General features: G+C 39.5%; 1 protein-coding gene across 2 annotated transcripts in view; it reads left to right on the top strand.

Annotated features, from left to right (window-relative positions):
* The window catches only part of irak1 (interleukin-1 receptor-associated kinase 1), a 27795-nt gene extending 4496 nt beyond the window's left edge, over positions 1–23299 (top strand). The window contains exons 2-14 of one of the 2 annotated variants that reach the window (XM_088403729.1): positions 1069–1236; positions 1307–1423; positions 4213–4286; positions 4358–4537; positions 11020–11072; positions 11188–11296; positions 11785–11906; positions 15493–15706; positions 16428–16496; positions 16573–16660; positions 16721–16815; positions 20205–20808; positions 20892–23299. In XM_088403729.1, the coding sequence (XP_088259855.1) occupies positions 1069–1236; positions 1307–1423; positions 4213–4286; positions 4358–4537; positions 11020–11072; positions 11188–11296; positions 11785–11906; positions 15493–15706; positions 16428–16496; positions 16573–16660; positions 16721–16815; positions 20205–20808; positions 20892–20971 (1973 nt within the window). In that variant the 3' untranslated portion in view covers positions 20972–23299. Of the gene's footprint in view, positions 1–1068; positions 1237–1306; positions 1424–4212; positions 4287–4357; positions 4538–11019; positions 11073–11187; positions 11297–11784; positions 11907–15492; positions 15707–16427; positions 16497–16572; positions 16816–20204; positions 20809–20891 lie in introns of both variants that reach the window. The other variant, XM_088403721.1, reaches the window with a different exon arrangement.
* Positions 23300–25765: the final 2466 nt, after the last annotated feature.

Here is a 25765-nt window from a genome sequence, read left to right on the forward strand (position 1 = left end):
ATTTTCCACAGAGTTTACACACTGTCTTTGTCTTATCAGTCAATGTGTTCCTATCATTTTCCTCAATTGGAAAAACAAAATGTTGTCACACAGATGATTTAAAGGTAATCGGACCATTGTGTATTTCTCCCGTGTACTCCACTGAGAGCTTTCTTGTTTTAGATGGCGGATTGCGAACAACGGTTAGGCACATACCACCACCCTCTAAAAAAACACATCATCCTTCTCACTATGTATGTAATATCAACAGCGGCCACAGAGGCGGCGCCAAAAAAAACAAAGCTCAAGCACAAACGTATGAACTGTTAAACTAAATCATCTCCAAAACATTATTTCGGGTGCGACCCATGCGGCCCGGTACCAGTTGATCCACAGACCGGTACCGGTCCGCGGTCCGGGGGTTGGGGACCACTGGTCTAGGCCCAACATTTGTGAAATACACCACAATTCAATGCAATGAAATTAATCTTTTAATTTGTCAGAAGTACAACAAGACCATGCCACAGTATTGCAGTCAAAGCCAATCTTTGTGAGGAAGTCCGCCAAGCCTTCAAAACAAACTGTACTTATGATACTTTGCTACATTGCTACACTCTTGAGTTTTTTTTTCTGGAAGATTAGTCACAATAACACTCAACCGAATTGATAATATTTGTTTCCCAGAATGAGCAGCCTCCATTGTGAGCAGCACAGTTCTGGTCTGAAGTCAATCATGTTCACACTGTGTTGCTTGGAAATTAAGTTCAAGCTGTAAATTCAGGGCACTAAGCAAACAACAATCAAGCGATGACTGACCTTTTTATATGTGTATATATAAGTATATATGTGACGTGGCCAGGAAACGTCAAGCAGGACGCTCATTGATGTCACTCAGCAACATTTACAGATTTTGCAACTCGGTGCACACATATGACATACCGCGTCATAAGACACCTTGTCAATTTTGATGATAATTTAAGACTTTCAATTGTGCCTTATAACCGTCGAAATATGGTATGCATATTTTTATATCATATCCCTCTAACCCTCTACTACACTACCTATTTCTGAATGAATTTTCTGTCTCAGCATCAGAGGTCCTTGAAGATCAAGTCAGCGTGCGATTGGCTCTGAGGATGGAGAGCCGGACAGACTATGTAATGAGCTACTGGGGCAACAGGAATGGACGCGTTGGAGAGCTGCTGGATCTGTTGGCTCATCAGCAGCTTTTCCGCCCAAGAGATGTGATCCTTCACTGTGTGTCCTTTGCCCTCTGATCTATGAACTGGTCACATGATCATTCCTAAATGTCATTTTCTCTTCTTAGGGGCGTCATCTTGGGGGTTGCCACATGCTCCTCCTCCTGTTAGCCTCTCTCACTTGGATCCTTGTGTCAAATCAGTGGTGGCTCTTCCAACGGCAACCCATGTAATCAACTCTACAGGTAGGTATGACATGTAACCATTATTATGGACTTGAACTGGCAGGACACTGGAATGTATTACTGTCGTATTTGCACTAAGTAAAAAAACAAAAATAAATCAAATCACACAAATGTGGCACCAATGAAAAAAAGTGAACAAAGAAGAAAAAATACAAGCTTGGATATGTCTCAAAGGTGGTAGCATTTCGTGCTGCAGCAAGAGTTTAGTTAATGAGCAGCACTATCTGAGCACAAGCACACACTGCTATCTATTGTAAAAGAAAAAAAAAAGTTTGTACCCAAAAAGAGACTGTTCAACCTCCATACTGCGATTATGAGAACACTGGCCATGGGAAAGAAATGTTTTTCCCTTTGCTGATCGATTGGATGAACCCAAAAACTGACTGCTTCTCCTTCTTTGAGCCATTGTCATCAAGACAAAAAGAGCAAATGCTTTCCTACTTTTGACTGGCACTGTTACGTGTAAAAATTAAGATTACATTTAGAGTCACAATTCTATCAATTCACTTAAAAGTTCAAATGAATACTGTATGTACTCACCCATTCTAAATGAAGCATGCAATGAAGCGTTATCCGCGCAAACTTTCTACAAATGGAGCTTTGTATCATCAAGTTAGGAAAACATGTTTTTGTTTTGTTTTTTATTCGCATGAGTTGGTAGTCCCTGCACAAGTGCAATATGACCTTCCAGCGACTCTCTGGCGCAACACAGTGGAGCAGAGACACTTGCAATGGGTGGGAACGAGTGGAGGTGCTGACATAGTACAGTGGTACTTCTACCTACGAAATTAATTCCTTCCGGAAGTAATTTCAGAACATGAATATTTCATAAGGAGAGCCACTTTTTACACGTAAATAGCCTAATCTGTTCCAAGCCCCCCAAATGCTCCTCAACCCTTTAAATCAGGCATGTCCAAACCCGGTCCTTGAGGGCCACCTATCCTGCATGTGTTTGATGTTTCCGTCATCCAATGCAGCTGATTGAAATGATTAGGTTTTTTGTCAGGCTTCCGCTGAGCTTGCTGATGAGTTGATCATTTGAATCAGGTGTGGTAGGAGGACTGAAACCTCCAAAACATGCCGAATAGGCGGTCCTCGAGCACTGGGTTTGGACGTGCCTGCTTTAAATGAATATAATTAAATTGTAGAAATGCTTAAAAAAAACGATCACTATTAGAATTACATTAAAGCCTAATAATAAAAGTATATAATCTAAAGAATAAAAAAACAAGACTAAACCCTTTCAGTTAATCGTATTAATTGTAGCAGTTGACAGCAGGAATGCAGTTCACTTGTTTGCCTTGAAATGGTGCTGGCATTTTGGTGTTGAGTACATAGAGAGACACCTTTTCAGGACGTTTAATTTGTAAGTTTTTATTTTACCATTTCATTGATCTGGAATCATTTCCAAGTCCACAGAAGCAATAATATGTATTTATTATTGTTTTGAGCGTGTAAGTTTACTTAAGTTTAGTTTGGGGTCATTTGAAGTAATTCTTGTGTGTTAAAGTCTAATGATGTACTAACAGGGTGAATGTCAGATGCGACTGCCCAAAGTGCTATGTTACATATGTGTTTTTATGTTAATATGCAAAATGTTAGCTGAAGCTAATGTCAATTATATGTTTGTTAGTTCTACGGTGTAAATTATTGGTGGGAATTCTGGATGAAATGAGTAAAGATGAAAAGTGGAAGACCACACTAAAAATCAATAGAGTAGACATCACGCGTTCTGATAACGTATTACATTAATTATGCTTTTCGCATTAATAACGCTATTACATGGGTGCGAGCTGCTGGTGTCTCGTGTCTTATTTATATGCCAACAATGTCACCTTTGGTATCTTGAATTTTCTCTCATTACTATTATTTTTCTGCCAAGGCGTTTTTGTTAAGCTGAATTGTTCATAACAAGAGGCGTTCGTATGTAGCCGTACCACTGTATGTGGAATCCACAGGTTAGACGATGGGCCTCAGAGAAAGTTAGAGCAATTTAGTTCTTCCCTCCGCCGTTTCCAGAAATGTCTGGGAATGGATCTCTGCTGATACCAGTAGATACATATCCGAATCCACACGTCCGAGCAATCCTGCTTGGCTTCTATTAATTGTCCAGATGCCTTTGAATCTTTTCATCTTTGGCGCAAATCTTGCCCTGGCTTTTGATGATGTAGACACATGCGTCTGTCTGTCACTTTTGAGAAATCACCTCATCTACAGGGTGTTCCAAAATGTTTGACCCCCTTTTGTAGGCCAATAATTTTGGCAAGTTTCGTTCAAATGACCTCAAATTTTCACAGCTTGTGTAGAAACGTTTCATGTTTTTGTGTGTAACGTTTGGCAGTTCTATCTTTTCAGGTTAAGAAATGCTGTTCACTTCAAAAGAAAAGGCATTTTGAGTGTTAGAATATGCTCGGACTCAGTCACTGAAGACTGTGCAGCGGCCTTCTTCACAAATTTTCCAAAAAAGGCACCAACTACAAAACAAACTAGGACTTGGCGCCATAAATTTCAATAAAAGAGGGCTGCTTATGCATACCTAAATCGCCAGGACGGTCATCAACGTGTACAGTCACAGGCGGCGCTCATATTGAACATTTATGAAAATATGTCATGGAACCAACAAATATTTATTCTTTTCTTTGTAAATTTAACCAATAAAATTAGAGCAGCTATAAACTGGATCGCTTGCATGTTTGCCATTTTCTCAAGGTCTCCCCCTTTATTTGCAGTTGTTTGTTGTAAAGTCAGGCATTGATGTTAAAAGAGATATGTTGTGTTTCTCAATAAAGGAGGAGGAGAAGCACTACCCCGACCAGCCCCACCTCCCTCAAGTTTGCATACGAGTCAACCTCAAACCCTTCAGGTTAATTACCACTCATCAAGACATAATAATGGTTACTAGTGGCTCATGTCACAAATACCTCATTACTCTAGGCTCTCTCATCGTTGGTCTCTGGTGATGTCACCTATCGGGTAATGTGCTGGTCCTATGAAGAGGTGCATGCTGCGACTGACGGGTTCTCGCCAAATCTGCGGGTTGGTGAGGGAGGGTTTGGAGTCGTGTACAGAGCGTCCCTAAGGAAAACTGACTGCGCAATCAAGAGACTCAAACAGGTCAGCAAATCACAAACAATATACATGAAAGTGTTGGAGCCAACAGCTATGGGTAGGTCTGATTGATCAGTCAAAATGAGATGATGATGATAAATATCCTTTTGTTTTTGGCATGTGGTTGGGGTTACATTAAATTTGACCCATGACAGTGAACGCACTCTATTAGAAGCACTCACTGGAGGAGGGGCTGCTTCAGCACTCAGTTTGGGGTATGGGGTTTTTGCGCAAGGACACCACAGCCATTTTCCGAGGGTTGGCGTTGAACCAGATCCCCCCTTGATGGCTGATGACGATCTTCACCACTTGGCCACAACTGGACTACTTTTACCAAATTACATTAAAAAAAATTACTTTGTATATATACACACAAATACATTTTTTATATATATATATATATATATATATTGTCGTGCTGTTACCTTCCACGTGTGATGGCGAAGCGTGGGTGGACAGAGTCACACGACAAAAATAACTCCTTAGTAGACTTTACTTGTCTCCAATACGCACACAAGTTACACGCACGAGTGAACGTTTCGTTAACATACTCTACGTTGTTCTTGGCCTCTAGCTCGGGCACAGACAGCGCTGAGCAGTATCCGTGCAGTGAGCCGTGAGTACCAAAAAACAACCATAGAACAACAACTCGTCTCGCGATGACAACCGCGAACTGGACACGAATGTTGCATTCAATGACCAAACTTGGCTCGGAAAACCAAAACAAGAATTGATACACAAGTATAGGTCGCCAACATCTGAACTGCCTTACACTACCCCCCCTTTAGGAATACTGAGTCCCTTCAGTATCTGGTAATGTAATCAAAGTTGCTGAGTGTTAGTGTAATCACACACATAAACTAAATTATTGAATTTTTAGGCCATAGACCCAACCTAACTTGCATATAGGTAAAAACACATAAACATTTTTTTTTTTTTTTTTACACTCAACTTAAACAGAATTAATGAACTTTCTCTTAACATTTAGCTTTATTCTACTTGCAACTAGTGTCCAAATCTCTCTGGTCTATGAACTAGGCGACCACTTGATGTTTGAAAAGTCTCTGCCAATGAGTTGGTATCGCCTCGTCTTCTTCTTGGCTGAGCTGCTGAGGTGCTGGTCTGAGGTAATTCACATTGACCTTTGGACTCCATTGAACATGTGGTCATCTCGCATGGACCTTTGGACTCCCCACCTGGATCGTATGGCAGCAGCAGTGGCAGTAGGGAAATGTCATTGTCAATGTCTTGGAACCCTGGGGGCTGGCAATGCTGTAGGACTTTGCTTCTCTGCCTCAAAACCCAAACGATGCATTCAGATGAAGGTCGAATGGTCATGGCTTGTCCCAGTGTTACTCTAGCCACACAATAGTCCGATTCATCATCTCGCACAATCTTTGATGGCACAAGTTCATTTCCAATGAAGACCTTGCCACGGGCGTAGACAACAACATCATGCGCCTTCATCAAATCCAGCCCCAAAAGAACATGGTCCCTTATGGAAGCTACATGCACTTCCCAGGGAATAGTCTTGGATCCAATTTGAAAGGTCACTTTGAGTCCATGTTTAGCTTTCATGCCATCTCCAACTCCTGCATTCAGTAGATAGGTCTCATTTAGATCAGTTGGTGCAATGTTGCTTTTGAGGATACGCTGGTACAGTTCCTCTGAGATCACAGTGGTTTGAGCTCCAGTGTCCGCAACAGCCTGAGTTGGAATGCCATTTATAGTTAGAGGAATTTGTAGACTTTCACCTATCTTTTTGGTGCAGCCAATCTGCCGGCCTTGTAACTGGTGATCTGAGTCTACAACTGAGTTGTGTGAACCGCCATCCGATTGCAGCTGGAATTCTTGATGCTTGTCGCCATGTTTATGTGCAGTCATAGGGCTAATTGGTGTAACACAGTCTTTTCTGAAGTGTCCTGTTTCACCACACTTGAAACACGGGCCAGCTACCGCACGATTTGGGCTGGGTGTTTGCGAACGTCCTCTGCTTTGTTGCAGCTGCTGGTAGTTTTGCTTTCGTTCTGGACCTTGGCTTTGGGTTGGTTTGGGTTGTTGGTGTCCTGCATTTAGAGACAGGAGATTCCCAACTTGCAGCTGCAGACTCTCGAATTTGTTAGCAAGAGATTTCACTTCATTCATTAGCGTAACAAACTGGTCAAAAGTGACATACTGAGGAGTCTGAACCCTGCGGGATATCGCAGCAGTATCTTCAAGCATGTCTCCTTCATCAACCCATGCGATGCGCCTGGTTCGGTTCCTTAGCTCAGTTTCACGGCCCACTGTGGCTTTGAAGTTATGCTCATGGGCCTCCACAAACTTTTGTGCGTCAACAAGAGAGCTTGGCTCACGGTTCATGACTTCATAGGCCACCTTTTGGTTCCGTAAGCCCTTAAGAAAAGCATTGGTTGCCAGCTGGTCCTGAAGCTGAAGATCAACTCCTGGGTAGGCAAGTGTGACAAGGCGTCTCACCTCCTCAGCAAATTCAGCAGATGTCTCACGGCCCTGACGCAGTTCTCCCAGCTTCCTCCTTATTGTTGTTGGTGGATCCATTTTTCCAAAACGTTGGGTGAGTTGCTCTACAAGTAGAACATAATCTTCCCTCGTGCGCTCAGGAAGTGAGCAGACATACCGCACTGCAGCGCCTCTCAAACATTCATGCAGCCTGTCCACTCGTTCCAAGGTACTCCATCCATACTTTCTGGCTTGGCGTTCAAATGGCATTAAGAGTCCCAGTCATCAGTTCCATCAAATATGGCTAATTTAGGTCTTTGAGGTTCTGGCATGTTGTTAAAATAGACTCCAGTATTAGGTTCCCTGCTTCCATAGGTGGTGTGGGCATGTGAGGTCTCGTGCTCCGTGTCTCTCACTTCTGGGCGTCTATTGTCAGTGTCCGGAACTCGCCTTGATGGTCTTGAGCTTTGAGATCTTTGATTTATCACTTCCAATTCGGCTGCAAAAGGAACACGATCTCTTGGCCTGGTTGGTCCATGAATAGATGCACTTGGTTCAAATGAATGGCTTTCCTCCATTGACTGCATTGGATTAATGTCTTCTCCACCTTGTGCAGTAGCAAGTAATGCTTGGATCTGTGGTGTGGTTGGTTGTCCTGTTATATGTGAAAGGACAGGGGCCAACATCATTTGAAGGTGTCTTGCTTGTTGGTTCTGAGTTTCCAAGAGAGTTTGCAGCCATTTTGGAGCTATATCCGCCTCTGCTTGGCTTGCTGTTGCGCCTTGTAATTCCTCCGTCATTTTTGCTCAGTTTTTATTGTGTATTATGTCTACTTCGTCGCTACTTCCGCTCACGCTCTTATCGTGAAGGGGCGGACCGGAAGTTGTGTGCAGCGACGCTGCGACAGCTTGACAAGATCTCCTCTACTTTCCACGTTCAATTAGACGAACGGCAACGCGTTTTAGCTCGACTCCAGTTGTTAATCCGTTCGGAGCGGAGAGGAAAACAGTCTTTTCGATTCTTTACGGAATTATTTTGTAGAAATATCCCACTTCTGACACCAGTTGTCGTGCTGTTACCTTCCACGTGTGATGGCGAAGCGTGGGTGGACAGAGTCACACGACAAAAATAACTCCTTAGTAGACTTTACTTGTCTCCAATACGCACACAAGTTACACGCACGAGTGAACGTTTCGTTAACATACTCTACGTTGTTCTTGGCCTCTAGCTCGGGCACAGACAGCGCTGAGCAGTATCCGTGCAGTGAGCCGTGAGTACCAAAAAACAACCATAGAACAACAACTCGTCTCGCGATGACAACCGCGAACTGGACACGAATGTTGCATTCAATGACCAAACTTGGCTCGGAAAACCAAAACAAGAATTGATACACAAGTATAGGTCGCCAACATCTGAACTGCCTTACAATATATATATATATATATATATATATATATATATATATATATATATATATATATATATATATATATATATATATATATATATGGGTAGGTCTGATTGATCAGTCAAAATGAGATGATGATGATGATAAAAGATCCTTTTTAAAGTGTTTTTTAAATATTGTATATATATTATATATGAATATATATATACAGTGTGTGTGTGTATATATATATATATATATATATATATATATATATATATATATATATATATAACCGGATACACCCAAACATATGTTAAATAGCTAATGCGTTTAGAACCCCAGGTAAAAACATCGAAATTGTACATACATGTTAAAAATTGGTACCAAAATAGTATAGTAAGTGCTACATATATATATATATATATATATATATATATATATATATATATATATATATATATATATATATATATATATATATATATATCAGAAAACATCATAAATAAAACATAGAAAGGATTGATTTACCTTTGAGTGGCCCTCGTTATGACATATTCCCTAGGAAGGGTAACCTAGGCTAGGCTAGCTTCATATTTCTTGATTATCTCCGGCTGTGTTTCCTTATAAATCATCATCTTATTTCTTTCTTTAACATCACTAGCAATCTTGGGACCCATGGCTAACCCATTAATGTCTGAATTAAGTAAAATGCACTATGAATACGGTTTTGTAACCACTCGCGATAGAACAAAGCTTTACCATTCTGCCATTTTGAAACGAGTGAGGCCAACCAATAGCAGACCAGCATTTCCGTCATGTGACGGCAACAGAAAATAAGTGCAATTACCTAAAAACCCCTGCAGCTAGAAACAAAACAACACAAATACAGCCAAGCCCCTTGGGTCATGACAGTTGTTTTTGTCACGAAACTGGGAAAATACCATAAAGAGGGGACGAAAAAACTCAGTATTCCACATCGCAACATAAAAGAAACGTAATATATATATATATATATATATATATATATATATATATATATATATGTATATATATATATATATATATATATATGTATATATATATATATATATATATGTATATATATATATATATATATGTATATATATTTATATATATATATATATATATATATATATGTATATATATATATATATATATATATATATATATATATATATATATATATATATATATAATATATATACACACACATACAAGCACTGTATTTTCCGCACTATAAGGCTCACCGGATTATAAGGCGCACCCTCAATTAATGACATATTTTAAAACTTTTTCAATCACAATATATTAATACTCAAAGTAATAACAATAATAACTCAATAACTCTAAACTCTCAATAGCATAATAACTCAATGTCAATATGACCAACCTTGTTCAACTGTAAACGCACAAAAGAAACAGATAAAGCTTACTTTATCAGTTCATTCCCCATCTACGAATCCCAATCTCAATATTGGTCCATATATAAGGTGCACCTGATTATAAGGCGCACCATCAGCTTTTTTTTTTTTTTTTTTTTAAAGGGGGTTTAGGTGCGCCTTATAGTGCAGAAAATACGGAATATATTTCTTTTTTTTAAGCTGTAATTTCAATGTCTTAATACAACGATACCTTTGTATTTTTGCTGAAGGTATTCATACCTTTAAAATTTGATATTGTCCCATGCCAAATGCACACATACGTACAAACATACATTAAAAATAGACCTGCGCGTACAAGGGCTGCACACTTAATTGAATTGTGATCACGATCTTGGCTATCACGAATAATTAAGCTCATCCTCGCAATATTAACTTTTAAAAAGTCAAGCACTTCTTTTATTACAAGTCAAATCAAGCACTTTGCGATCCTACCACCAGGAGGCATTTTTTCCCAGCTGTCAATTGAAACACATTTTTAAAAATCCGATTGGCAAAAAATTGCAATAAATTCAGTTTGAAATGACCGAAAATTACATTTTGACTGCTAAATGATTCAAATTTGCATAAAAGTAAATAATGTTCTTGGTTCTAAGTAAGGTTCATTTCTTCCTTGATTTACACTCAGCAGGTAAGTTAGCTGTGTTGCCCTGTGTGCCATGTCTTGTAAATTTGTTAGAATGGTTTAATGTATTCATTTATTTTAGTTTATTCTTACTATTTGTATGTATCAAGCCTTGTTTATAGACTGCTTGTTTAAAAAAAGTGCAATAAATAGACATGTTTGACCGAACATGATAAATAATTGTGATAAATAACCACAGCAGTATGTTATTCATACACAATGACAAATTGTGCCTAAAAGTTATTAAGTCCTTTTAATAGCACGCACCATTTGTTTGAATTGGACAGCCATAAAATGTGTAACCACTAAAGTCAGGAGTAGACTTATAATCGCGTTTTTTTAAAATTCACCCAAATTGAAGTAAAAAAGGACGGGTCGACTTGTACACGAAGAAATACAGTACTTTAGTCATACGATTCTGAAGCAAACGTGCATTGTTTTGTTACTTATTCATTCTCATCATTTACACTTACATTTTTTGACTACGATACCTATCCCTGCTGAATTGTATGATCCAAAAATTGGGCGATGCCAATACAGAGAATCTTGTTGACAGGACTCGAACATGCTAAAGGAGAGCTTCAAGAGTGAAGTGGAAAAACTTTCAAAGTGAGTGTTCTCAGGCATGCCGACAAACACTAGCATACACATAAAACTCCACAAAGAATGTTCCTTGTTGTTTGTTTCTGTGCAATATTTGTTTTTCCATTCTGTGTCGATGCAGGTTCAGACACCCGAACATTGTGGATCTGCTTGGATTCTGTCAAGGACCAAGTGTTTGTCTCATCTATAGCTACATGGAAAACCAATCCCTGGAAGATAAACTGCACAGCGTAATAAACACACACCCGTACATATATGCATGCACTTACAAAAACCCTAGGCATGGGACAAGATACAAATCCCACAAGACGAGATGTGACAAGATTTCTGCAAAATTTTTAAAATTAAAAAAAATTTATTGCTAATTTAAACTTTTCAATTTCAAAATGATTTATTTTTTATTGAGCGGGCTGTAATACACTAAAGTTTTTGTATAAGTTGCTGCAATAACAATTGCCCAAGATCTAATATAAATAAAATGTTTTCTTTTCATATGCTGCTTCAAGAAAAGCTGCAGCTGAACTCTTTCATAGTTGAACATGAAAAAAAAGTTTAAAGTGCCAAACGTTAAAACAAAAAAAAACATTAATGCAAATAGTCTGATATCACAGAGATGAAAAGGTGCACTTTTGAAAGATTTGAGAGAGATTTCGTCCCATCCCTACTATACACACAAACACACGCACACACCCTAATAGATGTCTTTGTCTATGTTAAGGTGTCTTTTTCTCTCACATGGTGTGAGAGGGTCCGCATTGTGCATGAAGCGTCAGCAGCGTTGCAGTACCTTCACTCTCCTCCAGATGGACACGACCCAGTAGTCCATGGCGATGTGAAAAGGTTGTCACAAAACAAACACACTGAATAACAGAATGTTGGGAAGAATTGAGTATTCATTTAGAACTGATCTGGTCTGAGATTAAAGTAGTTCAAGTCCAATACAAACAAAAAACCTGGTCAATATGCAACATCATGGATTGGGTTTCAAACTCTTAGGAGACACCGGTACATCGTTTTTAAAAAATGTGTTTAGCGTACTCTTTATTTACTTTTTATTGATGCTCGAATAAATTGTCAGCTCTTCAAATTCAAACTAATGCAACAAACCTCAGCTTGTTTCTCCCTTTACAGAGATGGGCTCTTGGGGGTCTTGATCATACTTTTGAGGCTGGGGCCAGGGAACAGGTCAACACCTGTCAAATGGATCGTTGACTGTTGGTCGGGGGTGGGGGCGAATGCCAAATATAAAGTGCGCATAAAATACCAGAGGTGGGCAACCTACATTTTTTTGCTGGTCCAACCTTCGTAAGAGCAACACTTCCTTTCCGTCACTGTCAGTCCATCTTTTTTATTCAAGGCAGACGAAACTGTAATATTTGGTCCGTCGGTCTGTCTTCGTATATTTGCCATACCCTTTTTTTTTTTTTTTTGGTCCATCATTCTGGTCCTCTATCTGCACTCATACTGATTTTTTTTCTGTTTTAGTACTTACACTTACATTTGTAGTTCTGTAGTTCTACAATTACACTTCAATTGAAACACAACACAGTAATGTAAGTATAACATTTAAACAATGCCAGCTAAGAGGTTTAACCTTAGGCTATACACCATCATGTTTAATACAGGGCACGAGAGTTATGTCCACTGGATAGGCATTATTATGCTTTACATGACTCTGAAATGGTAGATGCTGGTTCCCATTCATCCTGCTTTATAATTATAGTAGACGATTTCATTAACATTTGTCTAATTTTGTCTAAACATCATCAGTCACATACACAACAAGTGAAACAAAGTTTTGCTGGGATTGAATTTACTAAAAAAAAAAAAAGTTTTTAAGGAATTAAAATCCTACATTTCCTAGCCAAGAGCTATTCAGAGAAAAGATGCAAATTTAGTCTGCATTCATTGTGTGCTTGAAACACATCCCAGAATGCTCTTATCAGCAAGAAATGAAACCAGGACTAAGACAGGGAGCAACTACAAATAAATCTCTGGTAAAGTCAGCTGGGTTACTGCTATGAAGGATAAGTTGTGAATTGAACCAAGTTGTGAATTGAAGATATTTCTCCACTATTTGGTGGTACTGTACTGCAAAGTGACAGCAGTCAACAAATTGCAGTTTGTACCATAAAGATGCAACAATACCGCAGATAATAGTCCAAGTCAGTTGAATCATATTTCAGTAAGCAAAAAGGGGTGTGGTGGGCTGACAGACCTATGACAGACATCTGCCGTCTATCCCAATGATTATAATGACAAATGAAAATTGCAATTTGACATTTTTAATTCACCATTTCTTTTAGCATTCCCGTCATTCGTCGGTCCGTCAGCAAAACGGGCGTCCATTGGCAACGAACTGACAGTCTATCAGACTGAAAGTTTGCAAAGACATCACAACACACCGACCAGCTGTGCCATCAAGCTAGATGAAGTCATTCGGCCAATAGCATATCGGCATTTCTGTGATTGACATGACGCCGGTCAATAGCATATCGGCATCTCCGTGACTGAGACCGTGACTGTGACCTTAATCGACCAATAGCATATCGGCATCTCCGTGACTGAGACCGTGACTGTGACCTTATAAGACCAATAGCATATCTGCGTTTCCATGACATGCGAGAATAGTAATTTTTGCTGATGCAGCAAAGCGCGAAAAAAACAGTGCGGACACACTGACCGGCATATGTTGGATTGTTCGCAAGACGAAAGGTTTGTGCGTAAGAGGGGGACAAAAAAACGCCGCGGTCCACGTTTGTAAGATGAAAAATTCGTAAAACAGGGAGTTCGTAAACCGGGGGCCCACTGTACTCACCATTAACACAAAATTAATTGGAGCCCTCAGCTTGTCTCTCTTGAGAGATTGAATGTCGGGAGTCTGGAACATACTTTTGAGGCTGTCGCCATTTGTGACATTATCTGGTTTGGTAACAGGACAAGAATCCATTCCTTATCAGTTTGTAGGTCTTTTTTGGCTACGAAGTAGCGCTCAAAGTCCACAACACGAGAAATCTTTGTTTTGAGCAGCACTCCAGGAATTGCCTGTTCAAATTTTGTTTTTCTTCGAAGTTGTATACTTGTCACCCGTCTCTTGACTTGTTCTTTTTCTCTTTCTGAAGATGTCTGTTTCTTACTCATTTAACTTCTTTTTGAGTGAAATTTTGGTGCTCAAGTGGCCGAAACAGAGAATCAGGCCAGTTTTCAAATTGAAAGGTTTTCAAAATAAAATAGCTTTCTGACTCAGATAATATATAAAATAGAAATAGTTAATTATTTCAAGTGCGGCACATGCTGCCCAGTACCAGTTGGATCGGGCCACGGTTGGAGATCCCAGCTGTACGCTATATTGAACATCTTACCCAACTGTTCATCATCATCACATACATAAACGCTATGCTTTATGTAGTCTTTTGCTCTATCTCCACTCAGGGAGTAATTCACATTATTTTACTGTAGTCACAATATGTCTAGGATTGTGCTGTAATTGATATACGTACTGAAATGTTCATCAGTTTTTATTGTTGTGAACAGTGTATATTTTACATCCTTCACAACTTCGTTATCAATAATGTTAAAAAAAATTAGTGTGAAGTAAAAAATACAACTTTTTGTCATTAAAAAAAACAAACTGTATTTGAGAGTACAGTACTATGATTTACGTACATACCATTTCATGGTTAAAATTGACAAAATGAATAGCTATGATATCAGTATTTGCCATAAAATGTTGACACTATCAGTATCTGACAAAACAAAGCATCACAGTATTCTTTGGAACTGTGACTGCAGAAGCTCATGACATCGTGTACAGGGAGAGACGTCTCAAAATTATTCAAAGTCTAGTTGTGAATTGTTGAATGTGCGTTTGTCTCAAAAATAAAATATCATGCCTCCTGATCAACAAACGTCAAGCGGTTTCAAGTTATTCGCACGCATGCACGCGCATGCACACACACACACACACACACACACACACACACACACACACACACACACACACAGGTGCCAGAGATTCAAGGGCCCATTGTTCGTCCATCTTCTTGAAGGAAGTGGTACCCCATCTGAGTCACCTAGCTTTTTTTTCCATTTAAACATTACAAATTGAAAAAATATTAAACTAGGTATCTATTTAATTTACTGTTTACGTTTATTTGGCACTTCAGGAAACAAAAAAATCGGATTTTGTAATTGTAGTTCCTTTCGATCTTGCTTTGCTGTGACATGGAAGACCTGCTGCTGCTGCTTGCTCATTCTACGCCACTGCAGTAGCAGCTTCCAAAATCATGGCTATATTTGTGCATTTGTGTAAAACACACAAACATCGTAGATGTTTGTAAATAATTTTCATGATAGTATGACTTCTAGTATACAATCAAATCAAGTAGCTCACTTGTGTCTCTGTGCATTTTACTTCTTGTTACAGTTCTAACATCCTTTTAGACCGCCACTTGGTGGCAAAGCTCGCTGACTTCGGCTTGGCTCAGTTTGTATCTCCAAAGTCATCGAGCTGTCCAATATCCCAAACAAGCACAGTGGGTCAAAAGTCCAAGGTGAGAGGAACGCTGGCATACCTGCCAGTGGAGTATGTGAGGAATGGACAGCTGGGTACGCCGGTGGACGTCTACAGCTTTGGTGTGGTGAGTCTTTAAAATACCTATTGATTTAAATCAGCAGAGGGCCTGTGTCCTGCATGTTTTCCAGTTGTTTCTCTCAAACACACCTGATTCAAGGGATTAGAATCATTTTCAAGCTCCAACAGAGCTTGTCGATGAGCTAAAGGTTTAAATCAGGTGTGTTGGGGAGACCAAACTGGAAAATATGCAAGACACAGGCCCTCGAGGGCCGGAATTGCCCACCCCTGCTGTAGATCATGGTTGACTGGTAGACCACAGACTGGTCCCAAGTCAACCGCGAGGGGTGTAGAAGTTGGAAAATTATTTTGTGTGTGTGTGTGTGTGTGTGTGTTTGTTCATGTCATTATTATTGTTATTATTAGTATTAATAGTAGTCGTATGGAAAATGCATCCATTTTCTATGGATGTATATATTTTTCTGTCTGACCACCACAGGCATGGGTTTCCTTATTTGACACTCATATACAAGCAGTCCATTCCAGACACTGCTAATGCTCTTCCATCCAGCAGTGTCTGGATCTAGCATGTAGATTTTACTTTTGAGATTTGATCAGAACACTCCTAACCACAGCCACACTGATTTTCCTTAAGGCAGCGTGATCCTTTCATTTATGTGTATTAAAGGGACAGTTTGTAAGATTTAGACAGTTTTTCTTTAGAAAGGAATAAATTAAATGATTGCAAATTTGAAAAACTTGCAAACTTGTGCATGTATGTGTTGCAGGTGTTATTGGAGGTACTAACTGGTCGGCGAGCTCTGGTTGAAGACAGGAAATTGGGCGACATTTATCTGGTTTGAAGCCTTATTCCCACATATGTTCACATGTGTGGTCTTACTCATGCTCATGAACTTTCCCATAATTCTACAGAAAGAGGTATTCCAAAATGTACAGGAGGACCCGACAGATTGTAATACAGCGGCCTGGAACAAACAGCTGGACCAGCGGCTGATCACAGGTCGATGTTTTTCCATTATTTTGTCATCCTGTCTCCCGACACAGCTTTTTTCATCAACAGGGGCCACCACGGACCTGGTTGGGAGCATGGAGATGGTGACCCTGGCTCGCAGTTGTCTAAACAGGAGAGTGAAGATGAGGCCCTCCATGACTGAGGTTAATGTATGATTTATGTTGATTAATGATACCAACTACAACTGCGAGCAGCTATGAACAGGCCCAGCAGCCAGGCCAGGTGTATGGCAGATTTGTAGTACATCAAAACAAATGGAAATCCCATTATTATATTCTTGACCCAAAAACACCTATAAAAATCTACGGAAATTGTTTTGGAATAAGGCAAACAGCACGTTTCGGCATTGTGCTTTCTGAACATACTAAAATAACTAAGAAATACTTTTCATGAGAGGAAGAGGAGAAAGAGTGGGACACATGGGAGCTCTCAGGTTAGGGCAAGACCTATACTTTTGTTTTCGTGGCAAAATATCATTATTCACCCAAATCAAAAGCTTTTGATAACTTTTGATCCTCAATAACTTTAGATAAAACCTCAAACATTTGTCATTTTAAATTTTCAACAGGCACAAAAGACAACAATACCTACCTAACAGAAACACCTTTGGCCTTCGCCTATCATACACAATCTGGTGTTGTGGTTCTCCTTGTAGACCCAGGGTTGGCTTCTTGATACCGCCATACAGATCATGTCCAGTATGGCATTATATTTGTACCACAATTGCGAACGCGCAAAGAAGAAAGAACTCCAAAAGGAGTAACCCTAACCACAGAACACAACAAGCAATCTCATTGGATACCAAGCTGTCAATCAATATGCTTTTGCAAGCTCCGATTGGCTATCTTTGTGGCACAAACGTAACGTGTGAGCAGAACTGAACGTACGCAAAGGACGACTCGAGCGAGCAAACACGATGTTGAGCGAGGGAGGGAGGAGTATCGCGAGCAAGAGCGAGATGTTGAGCGAGAGAGGGCTCAGGCTCACGTTTAAAAAGAGTTGCCTTTTTGTCTGGGCGAACCGCATCACAAACTTTAAGCCTCAAGTGTTTGCTGAAATCCCCCCTCGTAAATGGCCAGGCTGATTTTGTGAGCTCTTCCACCTAAATAAAACTGGCTTTGATACTAGCCTTGCTTTGTGATATGGCTTTTCTGAACAGACAGTGCCGAGATTTAAGACCTTTTTTTTCATTCTTCCACCTTCTGTAGCCTTGGTTTCATATCCATATTCTTGTCTTTGTCAGTGTATTTCCCTTCATGATGTCATCTCTGATTACAGTAATCCTCTGTTGTTCGCGGGTAATGCCCCCCCCCCCCCCCGTATGTGGGGAAAAACCCGTTTATGGACCACTACTTGATGATAGGGGAAAATGTTTTTCCTCCTGAAGATAGACCTTTTGAGAACAATTGCACAATCCAGAGCAGGTGTGTCAAGCTTTTTTAAGCTTGCTGCCGCATGGAGGAAAACCAAATCCCAAGTGGGCAGGACCAGTAAAATCATGGTATACATTAATATAACTTCAAAACAAAAACTTCATATTTATTATTCATTTTTTTATACTGCCCAAAATATACACATACAACATCATTATTATTCATAAACATTACAATTAATCATAAAACATTTAAGATTTTTCACATTATTGAAATCCGGAGCTAATTTTTTGTTCTTTGCAAAATGGTCTCGCAGGCCGGTTTAAATCCATTTGTGTGCGAGAACATGGGCTATATGTTTGACACCCCTGATTTAGCCGCTATACTGCATCTGTCAACTAACACAAGCTCAATGCTGCATTCTCAAAAGTATCATCTACGCAGAGCCACCAGATCATAAGCAGCATTAAGTTTCATGCAGCTACTGTTTGAAAACATTACATGTAGCCATGTGCGCATTGTGTATGTGGAGTGAATACAGTAGCAATGATTTACTGAAGTAATGCAAATTTTGTCGACAACTCATACAGTAAATGAATATGGTTGGCTTGACAGAAGGAATAACGTCAGCTAACTTAGCATGAACTTAAGACAGGAATATGTTGCCTGGCTAGCTCGGACTTCATTTACCTCACTGCTTCATCCCTGTTTCGGGCAAGTAACTTTTTGATATCCACATCTGAGTTACACTTGAAGTTTACCAACTTTGTCCTGTGATTCTCATCTCCTGCCGATCCCCCTGCGCCCACAGAAGGACTATCAGCTACACTTGCGTTAAATACCATATTAATTAGCCATGTTTATTTTTTATCTGAGCTGAATACAGGCGCAATTAATTACTAGACTAAGTAGTATGCAAACAGCATTGGGACGATTTTATTTTGAAGTTAGTCCGGAAAACACATTCGTGACAACAACAATCTAGTTGTCATCTACTTGATCATTTCCTCACAGCGTGAGGCCCACGGCGACCAGCGTTCATGTAATCAAAGATGTTTTTTTTTTCTTGCTTGACCTTCTTTTATTCATCAAGATCAAAACAAAAAAATGGCCGACCAAGTTTTCAAAAATGATGGTAAGATGTCAGGTTTGTTGAATAAAATAGTTGGATGATGATTAATATTTTGATGTCAAAAACTGATGTATCACAGGGACACGCCTTAATTTCAAAATATGCGTCTCTGTCAAAAATTATCCGTCTTGGATGAGAGCACTGCATTTTCATCATTTCTCACAATAATTAAGGAAGAGCTGTATTACAGTAAATGTGTATAATTGTGTGTAAAATTCCTAGGAAATGACAGTGTTCTATCACTTGTAAGCTATTCGCAGAACAGGCCTGCGGGCTACTCATGTGATCCTTGGGGGCTACCTGTCCCCGCGGACACCACTAAACTTTACAAGAGTCCACTCACTCTCTACATTCATCTCATACCACAAGAGATAAAATGTGTAAAAATATGAAGGGGTTATATGTATGTAGAGTTTAGTGGACGTTTGTAATATCACATATATCTCATGTCGCAAGTTTTCCTTTCTGTGAGCCATCTACTGTAGTTATCATGATGGAGGGGTTTGCTCTCCCAGTGATGAGGAGCTAAGTTGTCTGGGGCTTTATGCCCCTGGGAGGGGCACCCATGATAAACAGGTCCTAGAGGACCCCTTATGATGAGTAACTTTAATGGAGTCAAGTTTCCCTTGTCCGGATGCCTCTCACTGGGCCTGCTTTCCACACACCATTCTGCCAGCAGATCTTTTGATTGACAGTGCATCTAAAAGTCTCACAACCCATTTGAGAACAGAGAGGGCAGTAAAGCAAAGTCAAATAAAATCAAGTACAAAATAAAACTCAACTTTCATTCAACCAGATCGCCACCGTTGTATCTCTGCTACACCTCGAGGTAATATTTTTATAGTAAAGCTAAAACCACAAATTTCATGGGGTTACTCCTCACATCGTTCGCTTTTACCAAGAACAGCAACAAGGGAAAAAAGTAGCCATTGATGGATAAAATGAAAGTGGTTTAAAAAAAAAGAAGGAAAAGACTGATGGGGTGCTCAGCATGGAGTCCTGCTACTAACATCTTCCCTCTTTGTAGGTGTTTAATAAACTTCAGGAAATCAGTGACCTGACGCAGAAGAGCGACCTCCCCCCTGGTGCGCCCTGTGCTTCCTCTGGATGTTTTCGGTCTTCAAACTCCAGCGTGGCTGTTGTGACCCAGCAAATGTCCAAACTAAGACCACGAGAGGACACTCCTCCCTTCTCCAAGCCTTCCAACCTTTCTTCCATAACTACTCCCCCTCTTCCTATTCATTATTCCTCTCTACCACCTCACCCATCCTCCCTCCATCCTCCCTCTTCCTTCTCCTCCCTCCCGCTTCCCAGATACTCTTTCCATGCTTCCTCCTCGTTTGAGGGCCCGTGTGAAACAGATGAGAGTCGAGGTTTCTCCCAATATGAGCTTTCCGCTGGGAGCTATTTCAACTCCCAAGCGGTCTCCTGTTCGGCACCCACCAAAGACCAGTACAAAAATCAAACTGGGCCGACAAAATTACAGTTCAGAGAGCCTTCTGAGAAAATGGGTCCTGGCCTCTCACTCAGGCCCACAAGTGGCCATCATATTGCAATAGGACCAGGATCAGGCATACCAGAAACCTCATCTCCTCCATGTCCTCTTCAGTCCCTGTGGCTGCAGACCTCTGGTAATAGTCTGAAGTAACATCCATCTGTACATGCCATACAATATATAATGTCACGATTTGGTCTGTGCTTTTTGGGCCCACAGATGGTGTGCGCTCTCATGAGGATTTCAAGGTTCCGGAGGAGAGTGATGAGCTGGAATACCTTGCTGCTACAAACATCTGATTAGTATACAGATTATGGAGAAAAAAATGGTACATTCCTATCATCCAAGTCAAGTATATTTGGGACCAAGACACATGTTTCTGGCCACCTCATATGCTCAACCTGACTTAGGGCCTACTTGTGAGCTCACTACATTTCTTGTCTGAAGTAACAATAATGGACACGGAATCTGAAAGAGGACATGTATTTGGAGTGAGCGGAAGCCCATGCAGGAGTCAGGCGGAGATGTAGGTAGTTGATTTGCTGTGGCAGCCCCTGAAAGGAGAGGCAATAGGTGAATCTCAAGGTTTCACGCTGCAAATGTCACATAAACACGACACTTTGTCGTTCCTGTATTTAATTTATAAATAATTCCAAACTATTACAGTTACAGTAAATGTGTTCATCTTCTTTGTCCTGACAACAGTTTGTGAAACTGTTCACTGAACATTGAGCCCCGAGGTCAAAGACGACTAAACTGCAGATGTGTGATGTATTTTCATGAATTTTTCATGAAAAGCTTACCATTGGCCAATAGATATATGCTGCTTCACAACTTTGCGGATTTTTTTTTCCATTACGTATGTACATTTTAAGTGAAATATATTGCTTCAGGGACCCATAGCTGAGGCCGTAGTCCACCATTTGGGGGTGAACATATCCACCGTTCGCTACATTAAGAAGGACGAAGCAAACATTAGAAAGACGGCTGCCATCACCTTTGGCAATTCAGCAAAGCCAGTTGTTATGGCTTGTAATAAAACAATCGTCCGTATGAAAGGTGCTTTAGCAATCTGGATTGCTAACTGCTGGAAGAAGAACATAGTGAACCCCTTTCCGCGGCTGCGGTCATATTAGTAGCGGCCTGGAAGTTGAATCAAAGTCTAATCTGTACAAGATCAAAGTTCATTACAATGGAGAGTTTACGCTTGAAATACCATTTTATTCTAAAAGAAATCTAGTGTCTAATCTAATGCCTGTGTGTTGACAACAACGTGTGCCGGGGAGCGTTTCATGATTTACACAATACGTCCCTTTGGAGTTTTAATCTACTCCCGCCCCAACTCCGTCCCGCAGGGACGTTCAAGTCAGTCATGAAGCGCACCCACAGCAAAAGGCACACACACATTGTCTGGGCAGAGAGAGACACAGTAAGGAGCAGATGTTCGCCAGACCGTTGGAAATATCTAACCTAGATTTCTTTTAAGTGTAAATTCTCCATTGTAATAATCTTTGATCATGTACAGATTAGACTTTAATTTGGGCCGCTGCTAATATGACCGCAGCTGCGCGAGACTTCAAAGGAAAGGGAGAACGGTTCACTTATTGTACAGTGTATACGGTTTAATCATTTAAGATTTAAGTAAAAATGTGTACTGCAGTAATATTTGTCTTAAATAATATGTGAAGTCTTTTCACGTTTAAAAATTTGTGACTTATCGCGGCTGGTTCGGGAATCTACCGCGATAAACAAGGGTTCACTGTACATAAATCATCAAAGCACCTTGCAAGAGGTGTCACTTTGACATTCTCACAAGAGAATGTCATTTTAAAATAAATCATTTGCAATTTGATAAGCAAATTCTTCAGGTAGTAGGGCTAAGTAACTAAAGTTTTCCCTCATTGCAATCTGTCACATATTCTCACATTTTGTTTTCTACAAAGCTTGTAACAAATATTTACAGATCTTGATATTTGTGTAAAATCAAACCAGTAAAATACAATTGTTGAACCAAACGATAAAAACACATTCAGCTTTACAGGCAGCTTTCTTCTCATGGAAACAATTCTCAAAACCGCCTGCTTTCAGATGTAGTTGTGAGATGTCTGAGATGATACACCAAAGATGTTTCAATTTTACACTCTATGAATTTCACTTTTCAAAATTATTTTACTGTGTCAGCTTTCTCCATTAGGCAAGTAAGTAAAATTTAAATAAAAACAACTTAGTATGTGTTTGTGTATATCCCCAATAATGATTCCTCTGAGTTTGGCTTCAGGTTATAGGCCATAACGGGATGTAAATAAAACATACTATTATTTTTTAAAACACTTTAATGAAACAAAATTCATTTCCAGAGTTAATGCTTTAATTTAGACAGCCTTTGTCTCAGGTCATCTTCGTAAATGGTAATGTACATGTAGCCTATAGTTGGCGCAATCAGCCGATATTTCCATATTTAGCACAATTTGCCCCAAACATACTGTAGATCTTGCTGATTTAACATGACTGTGTTTGTTGATTAACACTGGAACAGCTGTACTCTCCAAATCGTTTCAGCTTGCTTTCATTGCGTAAATCCTCATATGTGTGGCAAACACAATACAATAAACACCATTAATGGTTAATCACATTTTGTTCATTGCATGGTCATCTAGATTAATATTTTACGCTGCAATAATTCATACATGTGTCTTTTGTGTGAATTAAAACCGTTATAAGTTCATTGGCTGTATGAGTGCAGTGTGTGAGACGACAAACTGAAAGCCTCAAAATGTACCAAAATGTACACAGATAATATTGAAGTCAATCATATAACTGAATTATGAATGGTATTCATTTCAACACAAAATGTTAATTAAATGCAAATGAGTTCTAATCAGTGCAAACCATTTCCATATGCTAACATATACCAAAGGGACATGCCTGACACAAACGAAAATGCTAACTAGCTAGCACTTTATAACATGCTGAAGATAAGAACTAACATTAGCTAGCATGTAATCTACATTTACAAGTTGTTAATTTTGGGCATATAATCATAACTTGGAACATTCTTAGTACAATTTGCAGACACTTGTGGGCCACATTTCACAGAGAGACAGGACGTCGACAGTGACTGCGCTCAACTGAAGCCACACCGTCCTTCCGCATTACAAAATGTAAGATGAGCAGCGGCCAGAAGCGGCGCCAAAAACAAAGTTCAAGCCAAACAAAGCACAAATAAGAGAACTGATAAAGGATGAACTAAATCAGTTCCAAAACCTCATTATTTCGGGTGCGGCCCATGTTGCCCGGGACCCGTTGATCCACGGACCAGTTCCGGGCTGTGGCAGCAGAGGTCTAGCTCAGTAGTCCACAACCACTGGACCATTGAGCTAAACCTCTGCTACAGTGCCAAAACATCTCACAGGGTTCCTACACAAGTGTCAAAAGACATTTGGTCTTTTTCCAACTATGAAAACAAAGGTAAAGGTTCACAATAGAAATTTAATCAGCTCAAACCGTGCTGTGTGCATGTGCAGGCAGACATGGTGTGAAGAAGTCGTTTTCAGTGGTTCTAACATTCATGCTTTAGGCATTCTTGTCATTTATTTTTGTGTGGGAAGCCTTGTTTCACTTCTTTTCATGTATGTACTAAATTTGCTGTTTTCGTTACTTTGTAGTAGTTTTAAAGTTGTTTTAAGCCATCCAAGCCTGTCACTATCGATTGCCATCTGTAAACTTTTTAATGTTGAAAATCCTCAAAACTCCTAAAGAGATTAAAATGGCATTTCACAGAGGTGTTCAGCGTCTGGCCTGACCAAGTGTTTTTGATTATTTATTGTTTGTTTTTTTTAGATCAGTTTGAATTCCAAGATTCCAAAATGGCCATCATGCTCAGGTGACTGTTTCGGTTTAAGAGCTTCTTGTTACGTGTTGCACTTTTTATACAATGGTTTGTGTAATTTTGTGAAACATAAATGATATCCTCAAAATATCATTGCCAAATACCTCAAATGCCTCACGGCTTTCCTTTCATCAAATTGGAAATGTCTGAGTATGTCTCAGGTGTTCCAGTCCATCTATAAAAATAGTTATGTAAAAATAGCATACAGTTAGAATAATCAGTTCATCTTTACCGAATTTTGCAAAGAAATAGGTTTTGCTGGTCTAAATTTTTGTTGTGGCCATTGTGGAAGTCCTTTTGCAGATTATTTCCTTCAACTGTCAAAATTAGTCAAAAACATAATGCCATACTCACATATGTGGATCCTTTGGAATATTTTATTTACAGCACTCAGCAAGATTTTTTTTTTTTAATCTTTCCTTCTTTGTGTTTATATTTTTATATTTCTTAAATGCAGATGATACTGTACACATTTTTGTTTTGTAAACTCTACTGTAATTTGAAAAAGTTTTTTTAAAAATAAAAATGGTTACAATTTGCTATATGAGTGCAGTGTGTGACATCAAACTTTGGAGGCTACACTTACTGTATGAACCCTTCTCACTTAAAGCCTTTGTCTGTCTGTCAGCTTCACAACATATATAATTAAAATCAGGTGTTTTCCTATGTTTTCCTATGTACGTGTGGCCAAGTTGGCACAGCCCACATGTACAATATTTTCCAAGTATCGTAGGTCTTGCTGATCAAAATCGATTTGTTGATTATCAATGAAATGATTTTTTTCCAAAACATTTCAATAAAATTTCTATAAGTCATCATATGCACAATAGTCAACTGTGAGTCTATCGTACTACAATTATCATTTAATTTTATTCGGATATATTTTTTCCTTTGTTGGGTCTTATGTCGATAATATATACATTTTCAAAAGAAAGAACACCAAAAGGAAAGTGAGGAGACAGCAACAAGACTAAAGAGCAATAAAAAAAAAAGGCACAACAGGAAAATCACAAATCAGTCAGCGCAGAGAACCATTGCAAAAGGGAAAATCACATATTGGATTGGGAAAAGGACAGAGTCATCCGCACGGAGGGAAACAAACATCATTGCTGGATCAGGGAGGTAATCGAAATCGGGAAGCGGAGCCCGAGGACCATTAACAGGGATGAGGGAGTTTACATGCTCTCCGCTACCTGGAGTAGTA

The sequence above is a fragment of the Hippichthys cyanospilos genome, chromosome 2 (genome assembly GCF_059441005.1).
Source record: "Hippichthys cyanospilos isolate Australia breed blue-spotted pipefish chromosome 2, RoL_Hcya_1.0, whole genome shotgun sequence".
Classification (NCBI taxonomy): Eukaryota; Metazoa; Chordata; class Actinopteri; order Syngnathiformes; family Syngnathidae; genus Hippichthys; species Hippichthys cyanospilos.